At 38.9% G+C, this 26,112-nt stretch overlaps 1 protein-coding gene across 1 annotated transcript; it reads left to right on the forward strand.

Annotated features, from left to right (window-relative positions):
- The first annotated feature begins 13 nt into the window (after positions 1–13).
- On the forward strand, positions 14–13,299 carry SPA17 (sperm autoantigenic protein 17). Its single transcript, XM_066365104.1, has 5 exons — positions 14–77; positions 1,799–1,979; positions 7,067–7,137; positions 8,858–8,926; positions 12,422–13,299. The coding sequence occupies exons 2-5, from the start codon at positions 1,826–1,828 to the stop codon at positions 12,563–12,565; spliced, it is 438 nt and encodes a 145-aa protein (XP_066221201.1). The 5' UTR covers positions 14–77; positions 1,799–1,825; the 3' UTR covers positions 12,566–13,299.
- Positions 13,300–26,112: the final 12,813 nt, after the last annotated feature.

Raw genomic sequence — 26,112 nt, forward strand, 5'->3', positions numbered from 1 at the left:
ACAAACAAACAACAAACGGTTGCTCAGCAACGGGAAAAAGCCACCAGACTCGGTACCAGATCTGGGAGATCCGAGAGGTGAGGCGCTTTACCCCGTTTCCTCTCCGAAACCGAGACCGCGCCTTCCCCTTCACCTCTCGCCCTTTCTCGGGATCCCAACACGTTCCGCGACCCTGGGGCACTGTTGGGAGCGCGGGCAGCCCGTTCTCAAGCCCCGGTCCACGGCGGCCCGCCCCTGCGACCGCCCTGCGCGCCTCAGTCGGGCTCGCGGTCCCTCAGGCGGTGCACCTCCCTGAAAGGATCCCGTTCCTCAGCTCCTGTCCCCTCGACAAAGGGGAAACCGGTCTGGGCCCTCAGAAACCGCCTGGCCCCGCGCCGAGACCCCACCCGGCCCCGCCTGGGGGCGCCCTCCCAGCGGCCGGGCTCTGAGTATGTCTGGCTGCTGCGTGGCCCAGCCCGGCCGGCAGCCGCCCTGCATCCAGCCCTTGTGTTCCAAAATGGGGAGACAAGACCTGATCAAAACAACCACAAAATGTAACAATCCCAGAACTTTGGCGGCTGCGATTACAAAGTCCTGATGGTCCCTTCCACAATATATAGGTGTTTCAAGGCATTGTAAATCATGCTTCAGAAGTGAAAGCTATAAATTAATTCCTAGAACCAGGACGAGTTCTGACTTAAGTTTTGTTGTTGTTTTGTCTTTAATTTGAGACCCTAAACAAGGTTGTCAGCAATTTATGGTGAAGTTTTAACAATCGTTCTCTAAATTCCTGTGAGATAGCAAAAATTACCTTGACCTTTTACTGTTTTAATTTTCCTTTTTTTTTTACAGAGATAGAGAGAGGGATAGATGGGGACAGACAGGAACGGAGAGAGATGGGAAGCATCAATTATCAATTTTTCGTTGTGGCACTTTAGCTGTTCATTGACTGCTTTCTCATATGTGCCTTGACCGTGGGCCTTCAGCAGATGGAGTAACCCCTTGCTCAAGCCAGCGACCTTGGGTCCAAGCTGGTGAGCTTTGCTCAAACCAGATGAGCCCGCGCTCAAGCTGGCAACCTTGGGGTCTCACACCTGGATCCTCCACATCCCAGTCGGATGCTCTATCCGCTGCGCCACCGCCTGGTCAGGCTGTTTTAATTTTCATTGATTTTCAGAGAGGAGAAAGGAACTGTCAACCTGTTCCACCACTTACACAGTCATTGGTTGATTCCTTTTTTCTTTTTAATTTTAGAGAGAGATAGGGAGGAAGAGAGATGAGAAGCATCAACTCATAGTTGTATCACTTTAGTTGTTCATTGATTGCTTCTCATACGTGCCTTGAGGGAGGAGGGAGAGCCAGTGACCCCTTGCTCAAGCCAGAGGCCTCAACCTCAGGGTTTCCCTGTGCTACCACCGTTCAGGCCCATTGGTTGATTCTTGTTTGTACCTTGACCAGGACTGAACCATAACAGTAAATCCAGAAGATGCTCCCAATAACCGAGGACCCGGCCAGGGCTACCCTCACCATTTAAATATATACAAAAAGACATTGAGATAGAAGGAAAAAGTTCTTAGTGTTATATTGAAAAATCTGTGTTTCTTGTGATCAAGAGAACGACTTGACCTATAGCTCTGTATTTGTAATATTCTAATTAATAATGGAGAGTCTAAAACTCCAGAACAAATGGATGGTCTTGGGTTGTAGTGGGTTAAAAATATTGAAGTCCAGGAATTGGTACTCAATTTGTTGCCATAGTTGTGATTATATAAGTAAAATCAGACAAATTTAAAGACAGTACTCTTTAATGAATCTCTAGGTACTGTAGGCAGTTCCTTCCAAGGCGATGTCGGTTCCATTCTCCAACACCCACTACCGAATTCCACAAGGATTTGGAAATCTTCTTGAAGGGCTGACACGTGAGATTCTGAGGGAACAACCGGACAATATACCGTCTTTTGCAGCAGCATATTTTGAGAATCTTCTAGAGAATAGAGAGAGTAAGCTTTTTAAAAATAGATACTGGAGACTAAGCACTCGGTATTATGATGAAACTTGTTTAAGACCATTCGTATTTCACAGAAAGCCTTTATGAGGCAGGTAGCTTCAAATGACAGTTCATGCTGTTTTGTTATGTTTGAAACCTGCCTTTTTGGCAGGTCCTCTTAAATCACATGACTTCACATTATTGAAGATGATCCGTTTATTACCCAGACCTTGGTTGTATTTCTCATTGACACACTGGGTGGAAAGTGGCCTTGAGATTATCCAGTATAGCTCTCCATTTTCCAGCAGGCTGTTCCTATGCGTCCAAAGCAGTTGACTGTCTATTCTTACTAGGAGGAGAGTTCGTGCTTTTCTTTACATTCTTTTCTCTTTTTACTTGAAAGTATTATAAGTATAGTAAAAAGTAATTTTATACACCTTAGATTAAATAAATTGGTATTTGCTGGGGGGGGGGGGTGAAACTGTTCTACAGTAAAGTTACAGGGAGAAACTTCTTTTTAAAGTGAACTTCTAGCTTGGGAAGGTAATTTATATTATTTTTTCTTTACTTCCAAGGTGCCATCCTGCCCAGAGACTAAGATTCAAGCTAACAGCGACTCTTTAGTTGAGAGACAGAGCAGTTTCTTTACTTTCATAAATAAAATTTTAAAATTCTCAGCCTGAAGGTTCATGACTATCACGACTGAGCCTAATGGTCAGAATGGGAATCATTACAGCTATAAATTTCTGTAAAGAACTTATAACTAGAGCAACCATTTTAATATAAACTTATATAATTACTTTTGATTACAGTATTCCAACAGAGTGGTAAGGGTACCTAGAAGTAGCCACAATTAAATAAACATTCCATTTTAAGTCATTTGAGAGGGAGAAAACCTACCACAAAGCTTGAATTGAAACAACTCCCATACACACTGTAGAGCTCTGGATCCCCTTGTTGTCTCTGCTCTACCCTGGCAGAGCTCAAAATCCCTGCCAGTTTCCTGAATGTTGCTGATCTTTTCCATATCCAGTCACAGAATATTTGTTGCACAATCTGAAACTCAAGTGACACTAAAAAGCTATTAAGAGAAGTCCTTCAGGGTAAGAAGTGAATTGTAATGAATGTTAATTTAATTTTGTTATAACTTTGTTTTACAGATTCATGAGTAAAATACCTTTAGTCTAATTTTAAACCTCAGAAACATCCCATTACAAAAACATTTGAGTCATTGTTACTGGATCATGGTAATTAAAGCAATTGGTGATTCAGAGTAATTGTCTTAGAATACTAGCTCTCTAACTAATGAAAAATGGGAAAAACTGTTTGAAAAAGATGTTAAGCATCATACCTATTTCATTCACGTAACCAAAGATGAGTTATCCAACTGATACAAGTATAAGAATTTACTCTCCAAAAGGAAAGAACAAAGTTCTCTAGGCCAGTCTCTTACACAATCCAAGTATTCCCTTACCAGCATTTCTCATAGGTAATTCTAGTCTTAATTTTGATTTTTGTGACAGGAAACATGTTAGTAAATGAAATAAGTGGTATCTCAGAATCACTAGGGAAAAGGTGAGCTTTTATTAAATGATATAATAAAGATGAAAAAAGATAAAATTTGATCTATTCTTTACACGATACACCAGGATAAGTTCCAAAAAGAGGGTAAAAAAATGCTAACTGGTGGGTGGAAAGTGGCCTCAAGATTATCCAGTATAGCTATAATTACTTTAAGAATCCAAGAGCGGCCCTGGCCGGTTGGCCTGGCGTGCAGAAGTCCCGGGTTCGATTCCCGGCCAGGGCACACAGGAGAGGCGCCCATCTGCTTCTCCACCCCTCCCTCTCTCCTTCCTCTCTGTCTCTCTCTTCCCCTCCTGCAGCGAGGCTCCATTGGAGCAGGGATGGCCCAGGCGCTGGGGATGGCTCCTTGGCCTCTGCCCCAGGCGCCTAGAGTGGCTCTGGTTGCAACAGAGCGACCCCCCGGAGGGGCAGAGCATCGCCCCCTGGTGGGCAGAGCGTCGCCCCCTGGTGGGCAGAGTGTCGCCCCTGGTGGGCGTGCGGGGTGGATCCCGGTCGGGCGCATGCGGGAGTCTGTCTGACTGTCTCTCCCCGTTTCCAGCTTAAGAAAAAAAAAAAAAACAGTGGAAAAAAAACCAACAATGCTTTATAAAAAAATGCCAAGTGATATGAGCTAACAATCACACAAACATAAAAGCAAATGGCACTTAACATATTAAAACACTCAAATTAACTCAAATAGAAGTCCATATGAAAACTACATTAAGGTGGCACCAGCCACCACCAGCAACCCAACCATCAAATTGGCAAAAAGCCAAAAGTTTACCAGTTTATTCAAGGCAGGGCTAGAGGGAAATAAGTATTCATATATATTGCTGGAGAAATATAAAATTATATAATCCCAAAGAGAGGAAAATGGCAATATCTACCAAAATTATATATATACATATTTAACCTTTCAGGAATTCTACTTCTTCACTCTTCATTGCATTGTTATTTGAGGAAGCAACCCAAATATTCATAATAGGGATCTATTGAATAAACTAGAGTACATCTATACAATGAATAATAATCAGTGGTAAATACAGAATGAGACTGACAACAGTGTGGTGATGGCTGGTGGGAAGAGGTGATAAATGAAGATGACTTGGGTGAGGGGGTCGGTGAACACACAATATGGTGTATAGAGATGAGTTGTGGAGTTAGGCACCTAAAACCTGTAAAATTATGTTAACTAGTATCCTAATAAATTCAATTTTTAAAAAATCTAAAAAAAGAAAAATTAAGGAAGAGCTCTATAATGTAATCCTGAATTTTTAGTGAAAAATTCAAATTTAAAATATAAAAATAATGTTATATAAATATAATTGCTATATAGAAATAAACTTAATAAAATATGTAATCCCAAATTTGAAGGAAACATTTCAGTGTGACCTCATGATATATTTGCTCTTTAAAACAACAGAAGTATTTTCTAGCTCTATACATTTTCTTAAAAGTCCTCAAAACAAAGACCAACCCACTACCAGTAAGCATCTAGCTAGACCATGGACTCTCCCTTTTCTAGGAACCAGGGTTTTTGGAGAATTAGGTGATTCTTTGAACTGGGCAGGACATACAAATATGAGCCTGAACATCTTGCCATACCAGAAAATAAGGAAACTATCAAAGATTACTAGAGTTGTTTCCCAAGGACTCAAGAGCATCTGAGCACCCAAATAAGTCCCTACTGGCCAATTCTGGACAATTAGAGTATCAGTAAGAGTAATAAATGCAATGGATTGAAATTCATCGAATTTGTTAATTTTTCATGAATCCATAATGATAAAAAGAAGAAGAAGCTCCTTGATAGGATCCTAAGGAAGCAACTGATTATTCTAAAAACTGCCATGTGAAGGGAAAGAATCAAACTTGCCCAGCAGGTTGTCTCAGTGGTAGAGCATTGGCCTGGAGCAGCGGTTCTCAACCTGTGGGTCACGACCCACAGGTTGAGAACCGCTGGCCTAGAGTGTGGAAGTTTCTGGTTTGATTCCTGGTCAGGGCACACAGGAGAAGCAACCATCTGCTTCTCTACCACTCCCCCTTCTCTCTCTTTCTCTCTTCCTCTCTCCCCTTCCTGCAGCCATGTCTCATTATAGTAACTTGGCCCTGGGTGCTGAGGATGGCTCCATGGCCTCGCCTCAGGCACTAAAATAGCTCAGTTACTGAGCAATGACCCTAGATGGACAGAGCACCACCCATAGGGGGCTTGCTGGGTGGATCCCAGTTGTGGCGCATGCAGGAGTCTGTCTCTCTGCCTCCCTGCCTCTCAATTAAAATAAAACAAAAACCTTTAACCCAACATTTCTGTAAGAACCGTATTTCAGGGTAACCAAATAGTTGAGGGTTTTTCTTTATTGAGTCTTCCAGAATTGAAATAATGCTAAAATTAGAACACTGATGTATGCAACACCTGAAAAAATTATATGGCCAAACATCAATTGGCCCATAAAAATTATAAAGAGAGACAACAAGGTATTACATATCTCCTGACAGAATTACACTGTGCTAGCTGTAATATTCTTGCCAAATACAATCAAAATCAGATGGAACCATAGATCTATCCAGCAGTAAACAGGAAACTCAAAAGTAGAGAGAGGAACTTGTTTAAAATCATTATGGGAATGGAATAAAAAATATTTGAACTATGGAAAAATCCAAAGAAAAATGACCAAATTTCATCAATAAATAAATTCATTAATAAATAAAATTACAAGGAAAAAATATGGTAGGAGGTAGGGAACTTTCAATGAAAAGATATTTGGAAGACATAGTAAAAGGCTGTGAGTGCCTATTGTTTGGGTCCTGATTTGAACAAACAAAAAGATAAACAAAAGCCATATTAGGCAATGGAAATTTGGATAGTTGATGATATTAAGGAATTATTAGTATTTTTAGGTATGTTAATGGTATTTTAGCTTTATATCTTAGAAATGCATACTAAAATATTTATAGATTGGCTTGAAAATAATCTTAAGTTTATAATTGTTGAATTTAAGTAATATACACATGGGAGCTTATAAGTTTAAAAGTCTTTATAATTAGAAGTTAAAGAAAAAAATTGTTTAAATATAAATACTTCTTCCTGTCTGTGTCAGCTGACTATATAATATGGCTCAATTAAAAAACAACAACAACAATGTTCCCTTCACTTTTCCAAACATTCATACTATTTAGCATTTATTTTTATATATTTTCCTGTGTTTACTAATTCATGCTTATAAGTTTCTATACTTATATTTAAGTATTGGCATTTGTTCTCTCCTATTTGTTATAAATTTTATGAAGGCAGCACTTATAGTTTTTTACTGCCTTTCTAAATATACCCAATGGCTCATCTAATGTTTAATTCATCAGCATATATTTAATGATCACTGGTCGTATCTGCAGTGCTAGGCTATGTACAGTAGCAATAAGATTTTCAATTGGCAGTAATAAACCTGTGATTTTGGGGAAAAGACCAACAACTTGTGTTGTTATTCTAGATTTATTTTAATGAACCCAAAATAAGTCTAAAATTATTAAATTTTTCTTATTTAGAAACCAACTTTGATCCAACAGAATGGGGCACTAAGGTAGATGACCGCTTCTATAATAACCATGCATTCAAGGTATGGTTCTGTGAAACTAAGGGATTTGGTTATTTCTTCTTCCTTTCTCCAAAACAGATTGTTGGGATCTCCCTAGAATCATGAAAATTGTGAGAGGTGTTACAAATATCTTATTAAATTTTCTTAATTGTAATGTTCTTTCTGATGAGGAATTATTTTCTAAAGTATCTGAATCACAGGTATATAGTTTAAATATAAAGATGATCAAAAGGAGGAATGTAATTGAAAGTTATTATTCAAATTTTATTGGGCATTACAGTGTTTAGCAGTAGCAGATAAATATTTGTTGAATTAATGAATGATATTTTGTAAAATAAAATACTATTCATCCAATTATTTTGTTATCATTGACATTTTAGAGAAGACTGAGTAAAATTAAAGATGGTGATGGTAGAGTTTTCTCTCTAAAGCTAAACTGTTCAGAGATTGACCCTATCTTCTCCTTAGTGGCATTCTTTCAACCAGTCTTTCTCAACCAAGGTTTCTCAAAATAATTAAGCCTTAAGCAGAACGCACCCTTTGCATGTAAGGAATCAATGTCTCTCCTTTATATCTAGAATGTGTTAGTAATGTATCATGCTGGGGAGAATTGAGACAGTAGTTACTCAAAATATTCTGTGTTCATTGATCCAGATAAGAAATACTGGTTGAGAAAGTTTGTGTAGGATCCAACATCATTGGCATCAACTGGGACCTTGGTGGGAACTCAGTCTCAGGCCCTACCCCTGATCTACAAATCAGAAGTTGAAATTTAACAAGATCTCCAAAGTAAAAAGATTAAAGTTTGAGAAAGCACTACTCTAGACAACTGGATAAAACATTAGCCACAAAGCACCCTCAAATATTTGAATTAAAAGGAATTAACAAAGTTCAAGTTTTGATGGTGTTCCACAGTAGATTTGGGGAAATATCTGTCACTTATTCTATCAGTTCAAAAGTGAATTTCTATTCATTTGTGCCTACCAGAAAAGAAAATGCTCTGTTTGTTTCCATTTAACTAGATTCTCTGTGTTCATACTTTATTGAAATCAAAGGAAAATGCTGAAAATTTAAAAGTATTTGTGTCATTATCAGCTGTTTCTTTCTTTTTTGAATTCTAAAGACTGGTTAGCTTATATATCCTTTCTGTTTTATGGATTAAGGAAGCTTTTTCCATAAGTTATGAATTAACAATGTCTCTATTTGGGAGGAAGATTTTAATAGCCATAATTAAACAGGCAGAATTGGTTTCCCATTTTCTATTTAAAATACTCCTAACAACAAAACTTACTTTTTTTTTTACTTAGTTTTTAATATAAAAACTTCATCAAAAAGACAACTTGATTTTACACTATGCGACACAATGACATTTATTTTGTTTCTATCTTAGAAACTATTGGCACCTCTTCTTTATACTTTGTTCAGGATTCATCACAACATCTTTTCAACTTTTAGTATAAAACAATGGTTTGTTTTTAATATGCATAAAACAATGTCACATACATTCCAAAAGCAAACCTTTTTTACCAGTTCCTTGGTCTTTAATATTTGTTTATTCATATTCCCTTGAGAGTTTTTATTTCTTCTTTTTCCACCCATTATCCTTGTTAAAAAAAATCAGTATGTATTTAATTCTCACTTCTTCTCAATAACTTAAATTAATATTTAATTACCTTTAAGCAGTTTGATTCAAGACCTTACTACTTTTGAAACATTGCCTGTTTGGTCCTCTCCCTTCCAGGAACAGGAACCACCTGAGAAAGAAAAGTCTCAGACATCTGTGGAAGAGGAGACACCAGTCCAAGCCTTAGTAAGTTATGTTTTCCATGTACTATTGATTCACAGAAAGAATATCAGTCAATTTAAAATTATACTCTAAATATGAATCTAATCTGTAACATAAATCTGTTGTTAAAATTGTGATTTTGCATTTTCTGGATAATTGACATCAGTGATAAACTAATTGGTGGGTCATTTTTAGCCATGCCTCTTACAAAGTAAAACTCATTCTTCCCTTTAAAAAAAAAATCTTATTTCCCAAGATTGTCAACAGATGGAAAAAGCTCCTTAAGGGGAAGAATAGGTAGAACTCACCAGCCCCATTCTTCATTCTTCAGATCCACTTTCCAATTTGGGAACTTTTCAGGAATTGATCCTGTTACCAGCACACAGTGAAAGACTTAGAGACAACAAAGGGAATTACACACAACACATAAAATGTCTTTATACAATGTGTCCTTCCATGCATTGCCCTCCACAAAACTGACTTAACTTCCTGAGAGCCTACATCTAAGTAGTCAAGACCTGGATAAACACCTTTATGAATCCTGTATTTTGTAGTGGGCTAGAGCCCGCTTTCAGCTCTCAAGAGAGCATTGTATACATCTCTACACAGCCCTGTACCCAGTAATCTCACTTTGGTAGCTTGAAATCAGCCACAGAAGGAATATTAAGACCATAACAAATACTGTACATCAGGACCTTTTTTTCCTGGAAAGCCAATTTTTAAGCATTTATCAGCATATCACTATCTATATTTTGTGTTTTCTTTTTTTTTTATAGTCCAAACTCAAGAGGACCAAGCCTAGTGAGAAACAACTTACTCTCCATAATATTGTAGGCCAAGCTTTTGAGTTCCTTTTAATGTCCCAGTTAGTTACCCAATAATCAACACCCAAAATGGACATCCCCCTCAAGGAATGCCTTGGCTTCTACCTAGTATGGCTAATTTTTCCATAACCTTTATAAATCATTCCACAATTCTATCTATCAGTACAACTCAGCCTCACATTGGCATAAGATACAGTGGAAGATAAGGGAAGAAGTAAGGGAGTATTAGTATTCTTTCCTTAAATTTCTAATAGGTGCCCTTACATAGGTTTTCATGAGTTTGAGGTCAGATCCCATTGGTTTCCAACTTCAGAATAATTTATTTGTCCATATTGAAGCATCATCTCAGAGGATTTTATACCATTTTGTTCACATTTAAAAGTTTAAAGCCCTGGCTAGTTGGCTCAGTGGATAGAGCATCAGCCCGGTGTTTGGAAGTCCCAGGTTCAATACCCAGCCAGGGAACACATGTGAAGTGACCATCTGCTTTTCTTTCCAAAGTAAAATGTTCTCTCCCTTCTCTCTCTCTTCTCCTCTCACAGCCAGTGGCTTGATTGGTTGGAGTATGGGCCCCAGATATGGGTTTCTGGGTGGATCCCAGTTGGGGAACATATGGGAGCCTGTCTCTCTATCGCCCTTCCTCTCACTTAAAAGAAAAAAAAGTTTAAAATGGTGGCCCTGGCTGGTTAGTCAGTTAGAGCATCATCCTGAAACACCAGGTTGCAGGTTCTATCCCCGGTCATGGCACATACAGGAAGTGACCAAAGAATGCACAGCTAAGTGGAACAACAAATGAATGCTTCTCTATATCTCTGTGTGTGTGTCTCAAGTCAGTCAATTTAAAAAAATGTTTAAAAAGGCATAGATGCTTGACCAGGCAGTGGCAAAATGGATAGAGGCATCAGCGTGAGATATTAAGGACCCAGGTTTGAAATCCCAAGATTGCTGGCTTGAGCATGGTTCATCCAGCTTGAGTATGGGGTTGCCGGCTTGAGCATGGGATCATAGATAAAACTTCATGGTTGCTGGCTTGAGCAATGGGTCACTGGCTCAGTTGGAACCCCCCGGTCAAGGCACATATGAAAAAGCAATCAATGAACAACTAAGGTGCCATAACTGTGGGTTGATGCTTCTCATCTGTCTCCCTTCCTGTCTGTCTGAGCCTCTCTCTCACTAAAAAATAAAAAATAAAAAGGTATGTAGATACCCATATACCCATATAAATACTTTGTCTATTGAGAAATTTTGAGAGAATATGTACACTCAACCCATAATAATAGTGACCTCTTAAGAGCAGGATTTATATATTTATTTATTTATTTTTTACAGAGACAGAGAGAGAGTCAGAGAGAGGGATAGATAGGGACAGACAGACAGGAACGGAGAGAGATGAGAAGCATCAATCATCAGTTTTTCATTGTGGCACTTTAGTTGTTCATTGATTGCTTTCTCATATGTGCCTTGACCGTGAGCCTTCAGCAGACCGAGTAACCCCTTGATCAAGCCAGCGACCTTGGGTCCAAGCTGGTGAGCTTTGAGCCTGGACTCAAGCTGACAACCTCGGGGTCTCAAACCTGGGTCCTCCGCATCCCAGTCTGACGCTCTATCTGCTGCGCCACTGCCTGGTCAGGCTTAAGAGCAGGATTTAGAAAGAGGAGAACTACCAGTGATATTTTAAGTTCTTAGATTTGTATGTATTACTTTTATAATTTAAAATATTAAAAACTATATACCTATTAAATTATACACTTAAGAGTTGTGCATTTCACTGCCTATAAATTATACCTAAATTTTTTTTTTTCTGAAGTTCGAAATGGTGAGGCAGTCAGACAGACTCCCTCATGCGCCTGACCGGGATCCACCCGGTACGCCCACTAGGGGGTGATGCTCTGCCCATCTGGGGCAATGCTCTGCTGCAACCAGAGCCACTCTAGCGCTTAAGGCAGAGGCCATGGAGCCATCCTCAGCACCCGGGCCAACTTTTTGCTCCAATGGAGCCTTAAGGGGCTGTGGGAGGGGAAGAGAGAGACAGAGAGGAAGGAGAAGGGGAGGGGTAGAGAAGCAGATGGGTGCCTGTCCTGTGTGCCCTGGCCGGGAATCGAACCCGGGACTCCTGCACACCAGGCCGATGCTCTACCACTGAGCCAACTGGCCAGGGCCTATACCTAAATTTAAAAAACAAAAAACAGAAGCTAATACAAAAGTTAAACCAATCATATTAAAACTGATATTATTGGACTTAGTGGGTTTCTCTCTGGCACTCTACTTTAATTGTGTGCCTTTGGTTAGCTAGTTATTGAGAAATTAAGAAGTTAACATTTTATTTTATATAATCAGGATTATTTTGACAGAGGTATTATTCTCAACATTTTACCGTACTTCAAAGATTCTTACTTATTCCCTCTCCCCCAAAATGTTATGCTCAGGAAACTGTTAAGTAGGAGCTATTTTGGAGGAAGAAAGTTGGCAATGATGATTTATTGCAGAGATGTATTAAAGAATGAAAAATAAAATGCCTGCTATTTTGGCATTTACCATTTGGTACATAGACAACATGACAATATATAAAATTCCCTTAGGAAACAACAGATCTCAGTTGTTACATTCTAAATTGATTAAATTTATACACTATTTCTGTGACATCAAAATGCTGTATAGGATGTTTATGACATCTCTTTTTCTCCCTTCCGTGAAGGAATCTTCAGAAGAAGATAAGGAAAAAGAAGAGAATGCTGCTGTCAAAATCCAAGCAGTCTTCCGGGGACACTTAGCCAGAGAGGAGATGAAGAAAATGAAAACAGATGATCTTCAAAAAGAGGAAACACAGGAAAACAACTGAGGAGACTGGTTTTGCCCCCCAGAAAACATGAAAAAATAATTCAAATCCATCAACCTTGTGACTGTTTTTTTTTTCTTAGTAAGGAAGATTTGATGTAGCAGAATAACATTTGTTGCTGTTGTGAAAATCTGTCATGAGCATTTGTTTAATAAACATGCCATTGAACACATGCCTCTTGAAGATTTCTCTGAGATAAGTATTATTTATACTTCTCCCAAGTCTGTGTATAGACACACTTGGATTTAGGGTTGTAGAACTGGAATATCCAAGTTTTCAGAGATCTCAGAGGTTATGTGGTCTAATCATTATCTAATGAATCAATCTTCTCTATAATATCCCTGAAGAATGGTCTTTTAGCTCCTGTTTCACTCATAGTGATAGAGAATTTTACTCCCTTTCAAGGGCAATCCATTTAATTTTTAGAGTAACTTGAATTATTAGAAAGCTAAAATGAGTCAAAAGTCTGCTCCCTTAGAAGTTTTTATTTCATGCCTGCATTCAATCATATATTGAAAAATGTATTGAGCAGAATTCATGTGCTAGGGTTTAGTGGTGAATATCTGATCTTACACTTATGCAACTAAAAGTTTTTATTGTCTTGCTCTCCAGAACAACACAGAGTAAGACTAATACATCATATTTGAAAAAACTGAAAGCTATCATAAAAGCACTCTTCTTCAGCCAAAACTTCCCATGTTTCTTTAATGTATAAATGGTAATACCTTCATCATAAACTCAAACTTTTTCCAGTAAGCCATTCAAGTCCTAGTGCCTTATTTTTTGAAAGTTCAGTCTCTCCTTTTTGAGGCCTCCCCATCCTTGAATATTCAAAAAACCACAGGGTTCACATTTTACACCAAAAGATGCAGTTCTCTTCCCAAGGGAAAATGGGAAGTAGATTCTTACCATTTAACACTTGCCTTCTACCACAATGATGCAGCCTAGTCCAGCAGACTGAGCTAATGTCCTGATGGGTTCAGATTCCTGTGGGCACTACATTGGATGCCCCAGGCTTTGGTTCTAGCATTACACCTCTCTCACACAGCCATTGTTACCCATAGCTCAAAAACAGGCCTGGGTGGCTGGTCTTAAGGAGCTTTTAAAACCAGTCATAGGTAGTGGTGGGATTCAAATAATTTAACCAGTTCTCTGCCCTAATGACCATTTTAAGTGTAAAAAAAGAGATATACTGAAAGGCAGTCATTATTTCATGCATTTAATACTTAAGAACAATTAAAAAGAGGTACATAAAACGAGATTTATAAGAGTTTTAAAATATTAATGAAAAGATATTAAATAATGCCTGACAAAAATAATAAAACTTATTTAAGATATTTCCATATTGCTTCTTTTTTTTATTGATTTTAATTTGTTGTGTTACATAGTTACAAGTGTTACCCCGAATATATCTCCCCCAACCCGTGTACTCCTTGATACACCCTTTTCCCCCTCCCCCCACCGCCTTCCCCCTTCCCTCCATGCTGCTCTCTATCATGCTCTCTATCTCTGTGTTATGTGTATATATTTTCCCTAATGTCTTTCCTTTCTTTGATCCCCTCCTCACATCCCCTTTCCTTCTGAACGCTATCTGTCTGGACTCTTTGACCCCTTCTCTGCCTCTCTTCTGTTCCTCAGTTCACATTGTTCATTGGATTTCTCATATGAGTGCAGTCATATGATATTTTTCTTTCTCTACCTGGCTTATTTCGCTTAGCATAATAGACTCCAGGTCCATCCATGTTCTTACAAAGGGTAAGATTTCCTTCTTTTTCATGGCTGCATAGTATTCCATTGTGTATATGTACCGCCACTTTTTTTATGATTTTAATTTATTGTATTTATATAGATTCAAGTATCCCACCGAATATATCTTCCCCCACCCCCGTGTTCCCTCGGCCCCCCCTTTGTCCTTCCCCCCAGTGCCTTCCTTTCTTCCCTCTAGGATTTGCTGTCCTGTTCTCTATAATGCTGTGTTATGTGTGTGTATATATATATAATTTCACTAATCTCTTTCCCTTCTCTGATCCCATCTTCTCTTCCACTTTCCCTCTGACCGCTTTCCCTCTGCTCCCTTTGATCCCATCTCTGCCTCTGTACTGTTCCTCAGTTCACATTGTTCATTAGATTCCTCAAATGAGTGAGGTCATATGGTATTTTTCTTTCTCTGCCTGGCTTATTTCATTTAGCATGATAGTTTCCAGGTCCATCCATGTTGTCACAAAAGGTAAGATTTCCTTCTTCCTCATGGCCGCATAGTATTCCATTGTGTATATGTACCACAGCTTTTTAATCCACTCATCCACTGAAGGACACTTGGGCTGTTTCCAGATCTTGGCTATTATAAATAATGCTGCAACAAATATGGGGGTATATTTCTTCTTTTGAATCAGTGATTTGGTAGTCATAGGATATATTCCTAAAAATGGGATTGCTGGGTCAAAGGGCAGTTCCATTTTTAATTTTTTGAGGAATCTCCATACTGTTTTCCACAGCAGCTGCACCAGTCTGCATTCCCACCAGCAGTGCAGGAGGGTTCCCTTTTCTCCACATCCTCGCCAGCACTTATTATGTTGTTTTGTTAATGAGCACCATTCTGACAGGTGTGAGGTGATATCTCATTGTGGTTTTAATTTGTGTTTCTCTAATGATTAGTGATGTTGAATATTTTTTCATATGTCCATTGGCCATCTGTATGTCCTCTTTGGAGAAGTGTCTATTCAGTTCTTTTGCCCAATTTTTGATTGGATTGTTTACTTTCCTAGTGTTGAGTTTTACAAATTCTTTATAGATTTTGGTTATTAACCCCTTATCAAACGTGTTGGTGAATATGTTCTCCCATTGTATGGATTGTCCTTTTATTTTGTTCATGTCTTTTGCTATGCAAAAGCTTTTTAATTTGATATAGTCCCATTTGTTCATCCTGTCCTTTATTTCATTTGCCCATGGAGATATATCAGCAAATATATTGCTGCGAGAGATATCAGAGAGCTTACTGCCTATGTTTTCTTCCAAGGTTATCATGGTTTCACGACTTATATTCAAGTCTTTTATCCATTTTAAGTTTATTTTTGTGAATGCTGTAAGTTGGTGGTCTAGTTTCATTTTTTTGCATGTACTTGTCCAATTTTCCCAGCACCATTTGTTAAAGAAACTGTCTTTACCCCATTGTATGCTCTTACCTCCTTTATCAATTGACCATAAAGATGCAGGTTTATTTCTGGGTTCTCTGTTCTGTTCCATTGATCTATATGCCTGTTCTTATGCCAGTACCAAGCTGTTTTGAGTACAGTGGCCTTGTAGTATAACTTGATATCAGGAAGTGTGGTACCCCCTGCTTTATTTCTTTTTCAAGATTGCTGAGGCTATTCATGTTCTTTTTTAGTTCTATATAAATTTTTAGAATATTTGTTTTATATCTTTGAAGTATGACATTGGTATTTTAATAGGAATTACATTGAATTTATAGATTGCTTTGGGTAGTATAGACATTTTAATGATGTTTTTTCTTCCTATCCATAAACACGGTATATCCTTCCACTTGTTTGTCTCTTCCTTGATTTCTTTTATCAATGTTTTATAATTTTCTGAGTACAGCTTTTTAACTTCCTTGGTTAAATTTACTCCTGGGTACTTTTTTTATTGCAATATTGAAGGGGATTGTTTCCTTAATTTCTCTTTCAGACAGTTCATTGTTGGTGTATATAAATGCCGCTGATTTCTGAATATTGATATCCTGTCACCTTACTGAATTCATTTATCAGTTCTAGCAGTTTTTTGACTGAGACTTTAGGGTTTTCTATGTATAGTATCAAGTCATCAGCAAATAATGATAGTTTTACCTCTTCTTTTCCAATTTGGATGCCTTTTATTTCTTCTTCTCGTCTGATTGCTGCGGCTAGGACTTCCAGAACTATGTTGAATAAGAGTGGTTGGTGAAAGGGGACACCCTTGCCTTGTTTCTGTTCTTTTTTTTTTTTTTTTTTTTTTTTTTGTATTTTTCTGAAGCTGGAAACGGGGAGAGACAGTCAGACAGACTCCCGCATGCGCCCAACCGGGATCCACCCGGCATGCCCACCAGGGGCGACGCTCTGCCCACCAGGGGGCGATGCTCTGCCCCTCCGGGGCGTCGCTCTGCCGCGACCAGAGCCACTCTAGCGCCTGGGGCAGAGGCCAAGGAGCCATCCCCAGCGCCCGGGCCATCTTTGCTCCAATGGAGCCTTTGCTGCGGGAGGGGAAGAGAGAGACAGGGAGGAAGGAGGGGGATGGGGGTAGAGAAGCAAATGGGCGCTTCTCCTATGTGCCCTGGCCGGGAATCGAACCCGGGTCCCCCGCATGCCAGGCCGACGCTCTACCGCTGAGCCAACCGGCCAGGGCCTTTTGTTTCTGTTCTTAAGGGAATTGCTTTTAACTTTTGCCCATTGAGTATGATGTTGGCTGTGGGTTTGTCATAGATGGCCTTCATCATGGTGAGGTATGTTCCCTGTATTCCCACTTTGCTGAGCATTTTGATCATAAATGAGTGTTGGATTTTATCAAATGCTTTTTCTGCATCTATTGATATTATCATGTGGTTTTTACCCTTCCTTTTGTTTATGTGATAAATCATATTGATTGATTTGTGAATATTGTACCAGCCTTGCCTCCCCAGAATAAATCCCACTTGATCATGATGTATGATTTTTTTCATGTATTGCTGGATCTGATTTGCTAATATTTTGTTGAGAATTTTAGCATCTAAGTTCATCAGGGACATTGGCCTATAGTTTTCTTTCTTTGTTGTGTCTTTGCCTGGTTTTGGAATGAGGATTATGTTCGCCTCATAAAAGGAATTTGAAAGTTTTCCCTCCTCTTAAATTTTTGAAATAGCTTGAGAAGGATAGGAGTTAGTTCTTTGAATATTTGGTAAAATTTGCCTGTGAAGCCATTGGGCCCAGAACTTTTGTTTGTTGGAGTTTTTGATAACTGTTTCAATCTCATTTGTTGTAATTGATCTGTTTAGGTTTTCTGATTCTTCCAGATTGATTTTTTTACAGAGACAGAGAGAGAGTCAGAGAGAGGGATAGACAGGGACAGACAGACAGGAATGGAGAGATGAGAAGTTTCCATCATTAGTTTTTCGTTGTGCGTTGCAACACCTTAGTTGTTCATTGATTGCTTTCTCATATGTGCCTTGACCGTGGGCATTCAGCAGACCAAGTAACACCTTGCTCGAGCCAGCGACCTTGGGTCCAAGCTGGTGAGCTTCTGCTCAAGCCAGATGAGCCCATGCTCAAGCTGGTGACCTCAGAGTCTCGAACCTGGGTCCTTCCGCATCCCAGTCTGATGTTCTATCTACTGCGCCACCGCCTGGTCAGGCCAGATTGATTTTTGAATGATTATATGTTTCAAGGAATTTATACATTTCATCTAGGTTGTCCAATTTTTTGGCATACAGTTCTTCATAGTATTTTCTTACAATACTTTGTATTTCTGCTGTGTTAGTTGTTACTTCTCCACTCTCATTTCTAATTTTATTTCTTTGATGACCTGTGGAGGCACAGTGGGTAATTTTATTTCTTTGAGCCCTCTCTCCCTTTTTCTTGGTGAGTCTGGTTAAAGGTTCATCAATTTTGTTTACCTTTTCAAAGAAGCAGCTCTTGGTTTCATTGATCTTATGTATTATTATTATTTTTTGTCTCTATGTCATGTAGTTTCACTCTGATCTTTATTATTTCCTTCCTTCTACTTCCTCTGGGCTTTACTTGCTGTTCATTTCCTATTGCTTTTAGATGCAGGGTTAAGTTGTTAATATGAGCTTTTTTTTTTTTGCTTCTTAAGGTATGCCTGTAATGCTATGAACTTCCCTCTTAGAACTGCTTTTGCTGTATCCCATAAATTTTGAGTAGTTGTATGTTCATTTTTATTTGTTTCAAGGAAGTTTCTTATTTTTTCTTGATCTCATTGTTAATCCATTCATTATTTAATAGCATGCTATTTAGTCTCTAAGTATTTGAATGGTTTTCAGTTTTTCTATTGTAGTTGATTTCTAGTTTCATGCCATTGTGATCAGAAAAGATGCTTGATATGATTTCAATCTTCTTAAATTTACTGAGACTCATTTTGTGTCCTAACATGTGGTTGGTCTATCCTAAAGAATGTACCATGAGCACTTGAAAAGAATGTATATTCTGCTGCTTTGGGGTGAAAAGTTCTGAAGATATTTATTAAATCCAGTTGATCTAATGTGTCATTTAAGGCCGCTATTTCTTTGTTAATTTTCTATCTAGAGGTTCTATCCATTGATGTTAGTGGGGTATTAAAATCCCCTACTATTATAGTATTGCTGTTGATCTCGCCTTTTTTTTCCATCAAAATCTGTTTTATATATTTAGATGCTCCTATATTAGTCGCATATGTATTTATAATAGTTATATCTTCCTGTTGAAATGCTCCTTTTATCATTATGTAGTGACCTTCTTTATTTCTTACTTTGTTTCAAAGTTTATTTTGTCAGATATTAGTATTGGTACCCCAGCTCTTTTTTCCTTTCCATTTGCGTGAAATATTTTTTTCCATCCCTTTACTCTCAGTCTATGTGTATCTTTTGTTCTGAGGTGGGTCTCTTGTAGACAGCATATATATAGGTCCTGTTTTCTTATCCATGCAGCTACCTTATGTCTTTTGATTGGAGCATTTAATCCATTTACATTTAAGGTTATTATTGATATGTAGTTTTTTATTGCCATTTTATTCTTTAAATCTATAATCCTCTTTTTCTTGATGTCTTTTTTCCTTTACTCTTTTTACAGCAAGCCCCTTAGCATTTCCTGCAGTACTGGTTAGGTTGTAATGAATTCCTTGAGGTTTTTTTGTTTTGTTTTGTTTTTTTGTCTGGGAAGCTTTTTATTTCTCCTTCAATTTTAAACAATAATCTTGCTGGATAAAGAAGTCTTGGTTGTAGGCTCTTGTTTTGCATTACTTTGAATATTTCTTGCCATTCCCTTCTGGCCTCAAGTGTTTCTAATTGTAAAGTTGGATGTCATCCTTATGGGGGCTCCTCTATAAGTAATTGACTTCTTTTCTCTTGCTGCTTTTAGTATTTTTTCTTTATCTCTTAACTTTGGTATTTTAATTATGATGGGTCTTAATGTAGGCCTCATTGGGTTCCTCTTTACCGGGACTCTCTATGCTTCTTAAACTTGTGTGACTTTTTCTTTCATCAATATAGGAAAATTTTCAGATATAATTTCTTCAAACAGGTTCTCTATCCCTTCCTTGTTCTTTCTTTTCTCCTTCAGGAACCCTTATAATGCAGGTGTTATTTTTCTTCATATTGTCATAAAGTTCTCTCATAGTTTCCTCAAACTTTTTGAGCCTGTTCTCTTTTTGCTGTTCTGTTTCTGTTTTCATTTATCTTGTCCTCTAAGTCACTGATTTGATCCTCTGCTTCATTCAGCCTGCTGTTGATTCCTTCTAGTGTAGTCTTCATTTCTGATATTGTAATGGTCATTTCTGATTGATTCTTTTTTATTATTTCAATGTCTTTTTTGATGCTTGCTATTATTTAGGCGCTCATTATGCCCATCTATTGTAGCTCTAAGATCCTTAAGCATCCTAACAATCATTATTTTAAACTCTACATATGGTAATTTGGTTACTTCCATCTCATTCAGTTCTTTTTCTGGGGATTTCTCTTGTTGATTCATTTGGATTACATTTCTCTGTCTTCTCATTTTTTCTGTATGCGGTTTGCAGGCTTGTTGGGGTAGGGCAGCTGAGGTTGGTACATGGAATGCGGCCCCTTTTCCAGGGCTTAATCCCTCAGCCTCTGCTGGTTGCTCAGATTTTAATTCTGCCTAACAAGTTGAGCTGCATAAAAGTCTTAATTTCCCTGCTGTTTGTTTGCTGAGCCTAGCAAAGATCTTCTGTGATTAGGATGGGGGTAGTAGGCATATCTTGCTCTTTGGCCCCAGTTGAAACTCTATCCAGGCCTTTTTTTTTTCTGTATGGTAAATCCACAGGGATGCAGTGGGTGTGACCTCTGAGAACCATAAGGTGTGGTCTGCCCAGGTACTCTCTGGGGTTGGGGTGCATTCTCCATATCAGAAGGGGAAAGTGTAGCTCAGGTCTTCCTGGAAACCTGAATCACGGCCCCTCCCCTTTAATTCCTCCTTTCCAAATGGACTTTTGGGCTGATTGGAGCTGGAGAGCTTTCTGGAGGTGGGTCAATTGGCCTTAATGCTAGACTTGTGCTGGACAGAGGAAATGCCCCTTCCCCTGCCTATGGCCACCTCAGTATTGGAGAATGATTCAGCACAGGTATTCTTCTCCCTGTCACTGTTTGTGTCCCTGTGCCTCCATCCAACCACTCTCCTCACGAAAGACCAGTCCTCTCAGCTCTCCTCATCCCTGGAGCCCCAGGCAAGTGGCTGTGAGCAAGACTTTCTGCGCTGGCTCTTTAAGGCAGCTGCAACTTCTTTGCAAGCTGTTTCCTGCAGACAGAAATCCTGCTCTCCTCCTCACTCAATGTTGTCAGGCTATCTCCTCCAGTCTCTGGGTCTCTAGGCTGGGGCTCCTGTCATGGGACTGAAGACCCCCGCCTCTCAGTGTTTCTCTCCCTGCTATGAGAATCTCTCTGGACCTTCAGCTGACCCTCGTTCCTGGGAGTGGGGGAGCCCCCCACCATGTCCCCACATTTCCTACCAGTCTCGGTATGGTTTCTTCTGTGCTCCTTGGTTTTTGAGTCCTGTTCTTTTAGTCCAAAGTTGGTTTTTCACAATAAGTGTTCTTAAATTAATTTGTAATCTAGTTTGGTCCTGGGAGATGGCAGTTTGTATGTCTGCCTACTCTGCTATCATCTTGGAATCCCATATTGCTTCCTGATTGGTGTCTTCACTTGCAATTTTTTTCAGCTATGGACAGAATGAACATTACTACAGGTGCTTAGAATATGCTGTTGTGCAGAGGAACGTTAAATAAGAGTAAGGAATGTAAATTTGTGATTTCCGCATTGAGCAGCTGCCCAGGCGCCCACCTTAGAGAGAACCCTGATTACAAGTGTCATTTTAACAACTAGTTTGTCAAACTCAACAAAAAATTAGGTATTGGTTCTGCTGAACTGGTGGGAACTAGCTGAATCCCACCACTGGAGGTTATGTATAACAAGAGGTCTACTCAAACACTTAAATCTCTGTCTTAAGCTTGACTTTCTACAAAGTGGTGTTATTTCAGGTTCCCCATAGCCCTTCCCCATCACTGATCCCTTATCAGGCTCCACAATAGAAGTTTACCCAAGTGGCCTCTGCTGAAATGCAGACAGTGGTTTTATAACAATGCTTTTGAGATTGTGGAGCTCGTTCTCTAATCTCCACTCAACTCTGGACAGCCATCCCCCTCCCAAGGTCTTACTGGCAGTAGAGAGCCGCATGCTAGCTAAGCATAATTCTCTAATATCCACTGGACCCTTTCCTCCCATCATTAACCCCCCTTCCCAGGCTTGGAAAGAAAAAAATCAACCCTCCTCTAGTATCCCAGCTGCTCATCTCCAATTGTATTCAAAGCACCTGCTTCCAACCCTCTTTCTCCTCAAAGCCATCCTGCTTGAGGGATTATCAATGTGACCTAGAATTAATGCAAAGACTTAGCTTCCCAGTCCTGAAAAGCAGACCAGAAGAAAAAAGACACAGCAGGGGGGAAAATAGATACCAGTTAATCTTTACAATAATTCTGTTATACATGTAAAGTGATTAATACCGTGCATTCCAGTACACACACACGCATGCACGCATATACTTTTGTGATCTAGTGGCAGTGGTGTTTTTGGTGAAGGAGGAAAAGAAAGAGGAGAAATTAGGGAAGAATGAATGTGGTATTATAACAACACAGAAATAAAATTTTATTAGCACTTACTGGTTTTCATCTTATCTAGCTTCTCCTCAATCTCTTCTACTAGTAACTCTTCAGCTCCCTAACCACTACATGCTAAGTTGATCCCAGGTGCAGTCCTTGAGCCCTTCTCAAATGAGCACACTTAATTTGTTGATTGTATCCAATATAATGGCTTTAAAGGCCATCATCTACTTACTGATTACTCCCAGATGTATACAGATACATTGGACCTTTTCTCCACTCCAACTCCAAACTTATGTATTCAACTGTCGACTTAATCCTTATTTGGATGCTTACAGGCAACTCAAACTTAACATTTCCAGTAACATATTATTGCTTCTGATAACAGCTCCTGATAATATACCTCAAATCTTAAATTTCCTCATTTTCCCATCTAAGAAAATGACCATTGTATTCTTCTATTTACTTCAGACAGAAATACAAAATTCACATCCTCAACTCCTCTCTTTCTCTCAAATCTCATTTACAATTTATCAGTATGACCTGTGGGCTCTATCTACATTATATTCTGACAATCTAACCACTGCCATTGTTACTACCCTGGTCCTAGTTCCCATCATCTTTCTCATGAATTACTGCAGTTATCTTTATATTGGTCAGTTAGTCATTGCCACAATAGTGCTGCACAACCTATGTTAAAGTCAGTGATTTATTTTGCTCATGGGTCTACGGAACAGAAGCACTTCTGCTGGAGCTAAACTGGACTCCAGGCTTGAGATTAGGTTCAGGTCTCCTCTAAACTGAGAGTTTGTGAGTTGGCTGAGAAAGGTCTGATTCAGTAAATTGTAAATTGTAAATGAGCCCAAATGTAAATTGTAGTACCTCTGTTCCATGTGTCCTATTCAGAGCCCATACCAAAAGAGCTACCCAAGGCATGCTCTTCTCATGGTGGTCACAGAAGCACAAGCAGGAAAAGCCAAAATTGAAGAACATTTCAAACTTTTGTTCATAATACTTCTACTGACTTCTCATTCACCAAACAAAAGTCATTTGACCAATCCCAAAGTCAAGAGGTGAGGAAATACACTCCTCACCAGCAAACATAGCAAAGACCTCATGTATTGTGTGCATAATGTTATACAGGGTAGTGAAAATTTGTGAAGAACCAATAATTCAATCAACCACAGTCTGCTCCCTTGGTTATAATTATTCCAACCCTTTTCACATGCAAAGTACATTCACTCCTATCCCAAGACCCCTAAAAGAGTCACCAAATCCTTGAAATTCAGGATCAACATTAGGTTCCTATATGGCTGTTCTTGATGTAGAGACCTATAAATTAAAAGATCGAGTATCTTCTCATATGCCCAACATATGACATATAATGGACAGGGTCAATATAACCACAGCAAATAACTCTCCCATTCAAAAAGGTGAATAATGAAAGCAAAAAACAGTTACTAGCTCCTACACTGAGCAAAGACTGTCAAGTTTTGCTATTTGTGGAGCAGGGATGATGTTCCATGATTAGGTATTGGTTCTGCTCCCTTTGAATAATTATCCAGTCTATTCTTCATAACTCTTGGTCCTACAGTCTAGAAAATAATTTTTTCCATTACCTTCTTTAGTCATTTGGAAAGGGTATTGGATAATATGCCCTTCTTGGTGGATAAGTGAATTTCTCAATCTGATTCCTGCCTACAGAAAATTGAAAGTCCGCAGATCTGTTTACATCTTGCACATCATCAGTCTCTTTTAGTTGTTGGTAACACTTTTGCTCATAGACTTTTCTTAAAAACTTTGTGAGTTTTATATATGTTTGACTCCAGTCAACTCCTGTGCCAAAAGTTATACCCACAATGTCTTTCAAGATATGTCATCCTCATCCTGACTAGATAGCCCAGCTGGTTAGCATGTCATCCCAATAGGCAAAGTTTGCCAGTTCAGGGTATAGACAGAACAAACAATGTTTCTGTCTCTGTCTCTGCCTCTCTCTCTCCCTGCTTATCTCTAAAATCAATAAAGAATTTCTTTTTAAGGGAGAGAGATAGATAGGAAGGGAGAGAGATGAGAAGCATCAACTCATACTTGTGGCACCTTAGTTGTTCATTGATTGCTTTATCATATGTGCCTTGACCAAAGGGCTCCAGCTGCGTCAGTGACCTCTTGCTCAAGCCAGAAACCTTGGGCTTAATCCAACAACCTTAGGCTCAAACCAACAACCTTTGGGCTCAAACCAGCAACCATAAGGTTCATGTCTATGATCCCACACTCAAGCCAGCAACCCTGGGGTTTTGAACTTGGATCCTCAGTATCCCAGGCCAACACTCTATCCACTGCACTACCACCTGGTCAGGCAATAAATAAAAAAAATTTAAAAGATATACCTCCTTCTCTCTCTCTCGATTTAATTCTATTAAGAGAAATGACAAATTGTATAGTAAAACTTCATAGCTTTCATAACTAGTCTCCCTGATTCCACCCTTTCCTCCTTTCAGTGCAGCAGTCAATAGTGTCCTATTATAGTTTGTCATATGATGCCATTCTGCTTAAAACCCCCAATGGCTTCTTATCTCATACAGAGTAAAAGCTAAAGTCTTCATAATGGTCTAAAATTTTTTATGCAGATCTTGGCCTCCCATTACCTTTCTAACCCCTGTCCTGTATCTTTTTATTTCTATACTTAGTTCTAAACATCAGCTAATATATATGTCTTATTTACTGCCTGCTTCCTCCTAAGAGAATGTATGTTCCAAAAGGATAGAGATTTGCTATTTTTTTCACTGTCTACTGCCTTTTTTACATGCAGCAGGAAACAATGAATCATTTCTAGTGGCTCCTACAGGAGTGGGAGAAGCCCTAACAATACCTTCTTCCATAAAATGAGCTTTAATTGGGTTATACATTCATTGCTTAGAGAATCACTGAGACCAGCCCTTGGCCAGATAGCTCAGTTGGTTAGAGCATTGTCTGAAAGCATAGAGGTTGTCAGTTCAATCCCCAGTTAGGGCACATGCAGGAACAGATTGATGTTTCTGTCTCTCCCTCTCTCTCCTTTCCCCTCCCTAAAATCAATAAAATGAACATCTAAAAAGAAAAGAATCATTAAGCGTGACCTTTGGTGGTTCAGTGGATCAAGAATTGACCTGGGCCTGACCTGTGGTGGCGCAGTGGATAAACCATAGATCTGGAATGCTGAAGTCACCAGTTCAGGGTCCTGGGTTTGCTTGGTCAAGGCACATATGGGAGTTGATGCTTCCTGCACCTCCCCCTGTTCTCTCTTCTCTCTGTCTCTTTCCTCTCTCTCTAAAAATGAATGAATAAAATTAAAAAAAAAATTTTAAATGAGTGGCAAGACTTTTCTAAAAAAAAAATAATAATAAATTAACCTAAAATACTGAGGAAGCTTGTTTAAAACCCAGCCTTGCCTGATCAAGGCACATATGAGAAGAAAAAAATTATTTAGACCAAGAGGGAAGAATATGCTCGTTAGCTTATAACTATGACCGTCAGAACCCCACCTCTGGAGTAGAGAGTCAGTTCTGTCCAAAAAAAATGGCTGAATCAACAAAGAAGAAATCAATTACCATGGCTACACAAGACAGAGACACAGTTCAGAAAGAAAATGAAAAATCCCCAGAAAAAAATCTCAATCACATGGAGATCTTGGAATTAAATGATAGAGAATTCAAAATTAAAGTTCTGAAAATACTCAATGA

Source organism: Saccopteryx leptura, chromosome 2 (genome assembly GCF_036850995.1).
Source record: "Saccopteryx leptura isolate mSacLep1 chromosome 2, mSacLep1_pri_phased_curated, whole genome shotgun sequence".
NCBI classification, from domain to species: Eukaryota; Metazoa; Chordata; class Mammalia; order Chiroptera; family Emballonuridae; genus Saccopteryx; species Saccopteryx leptura.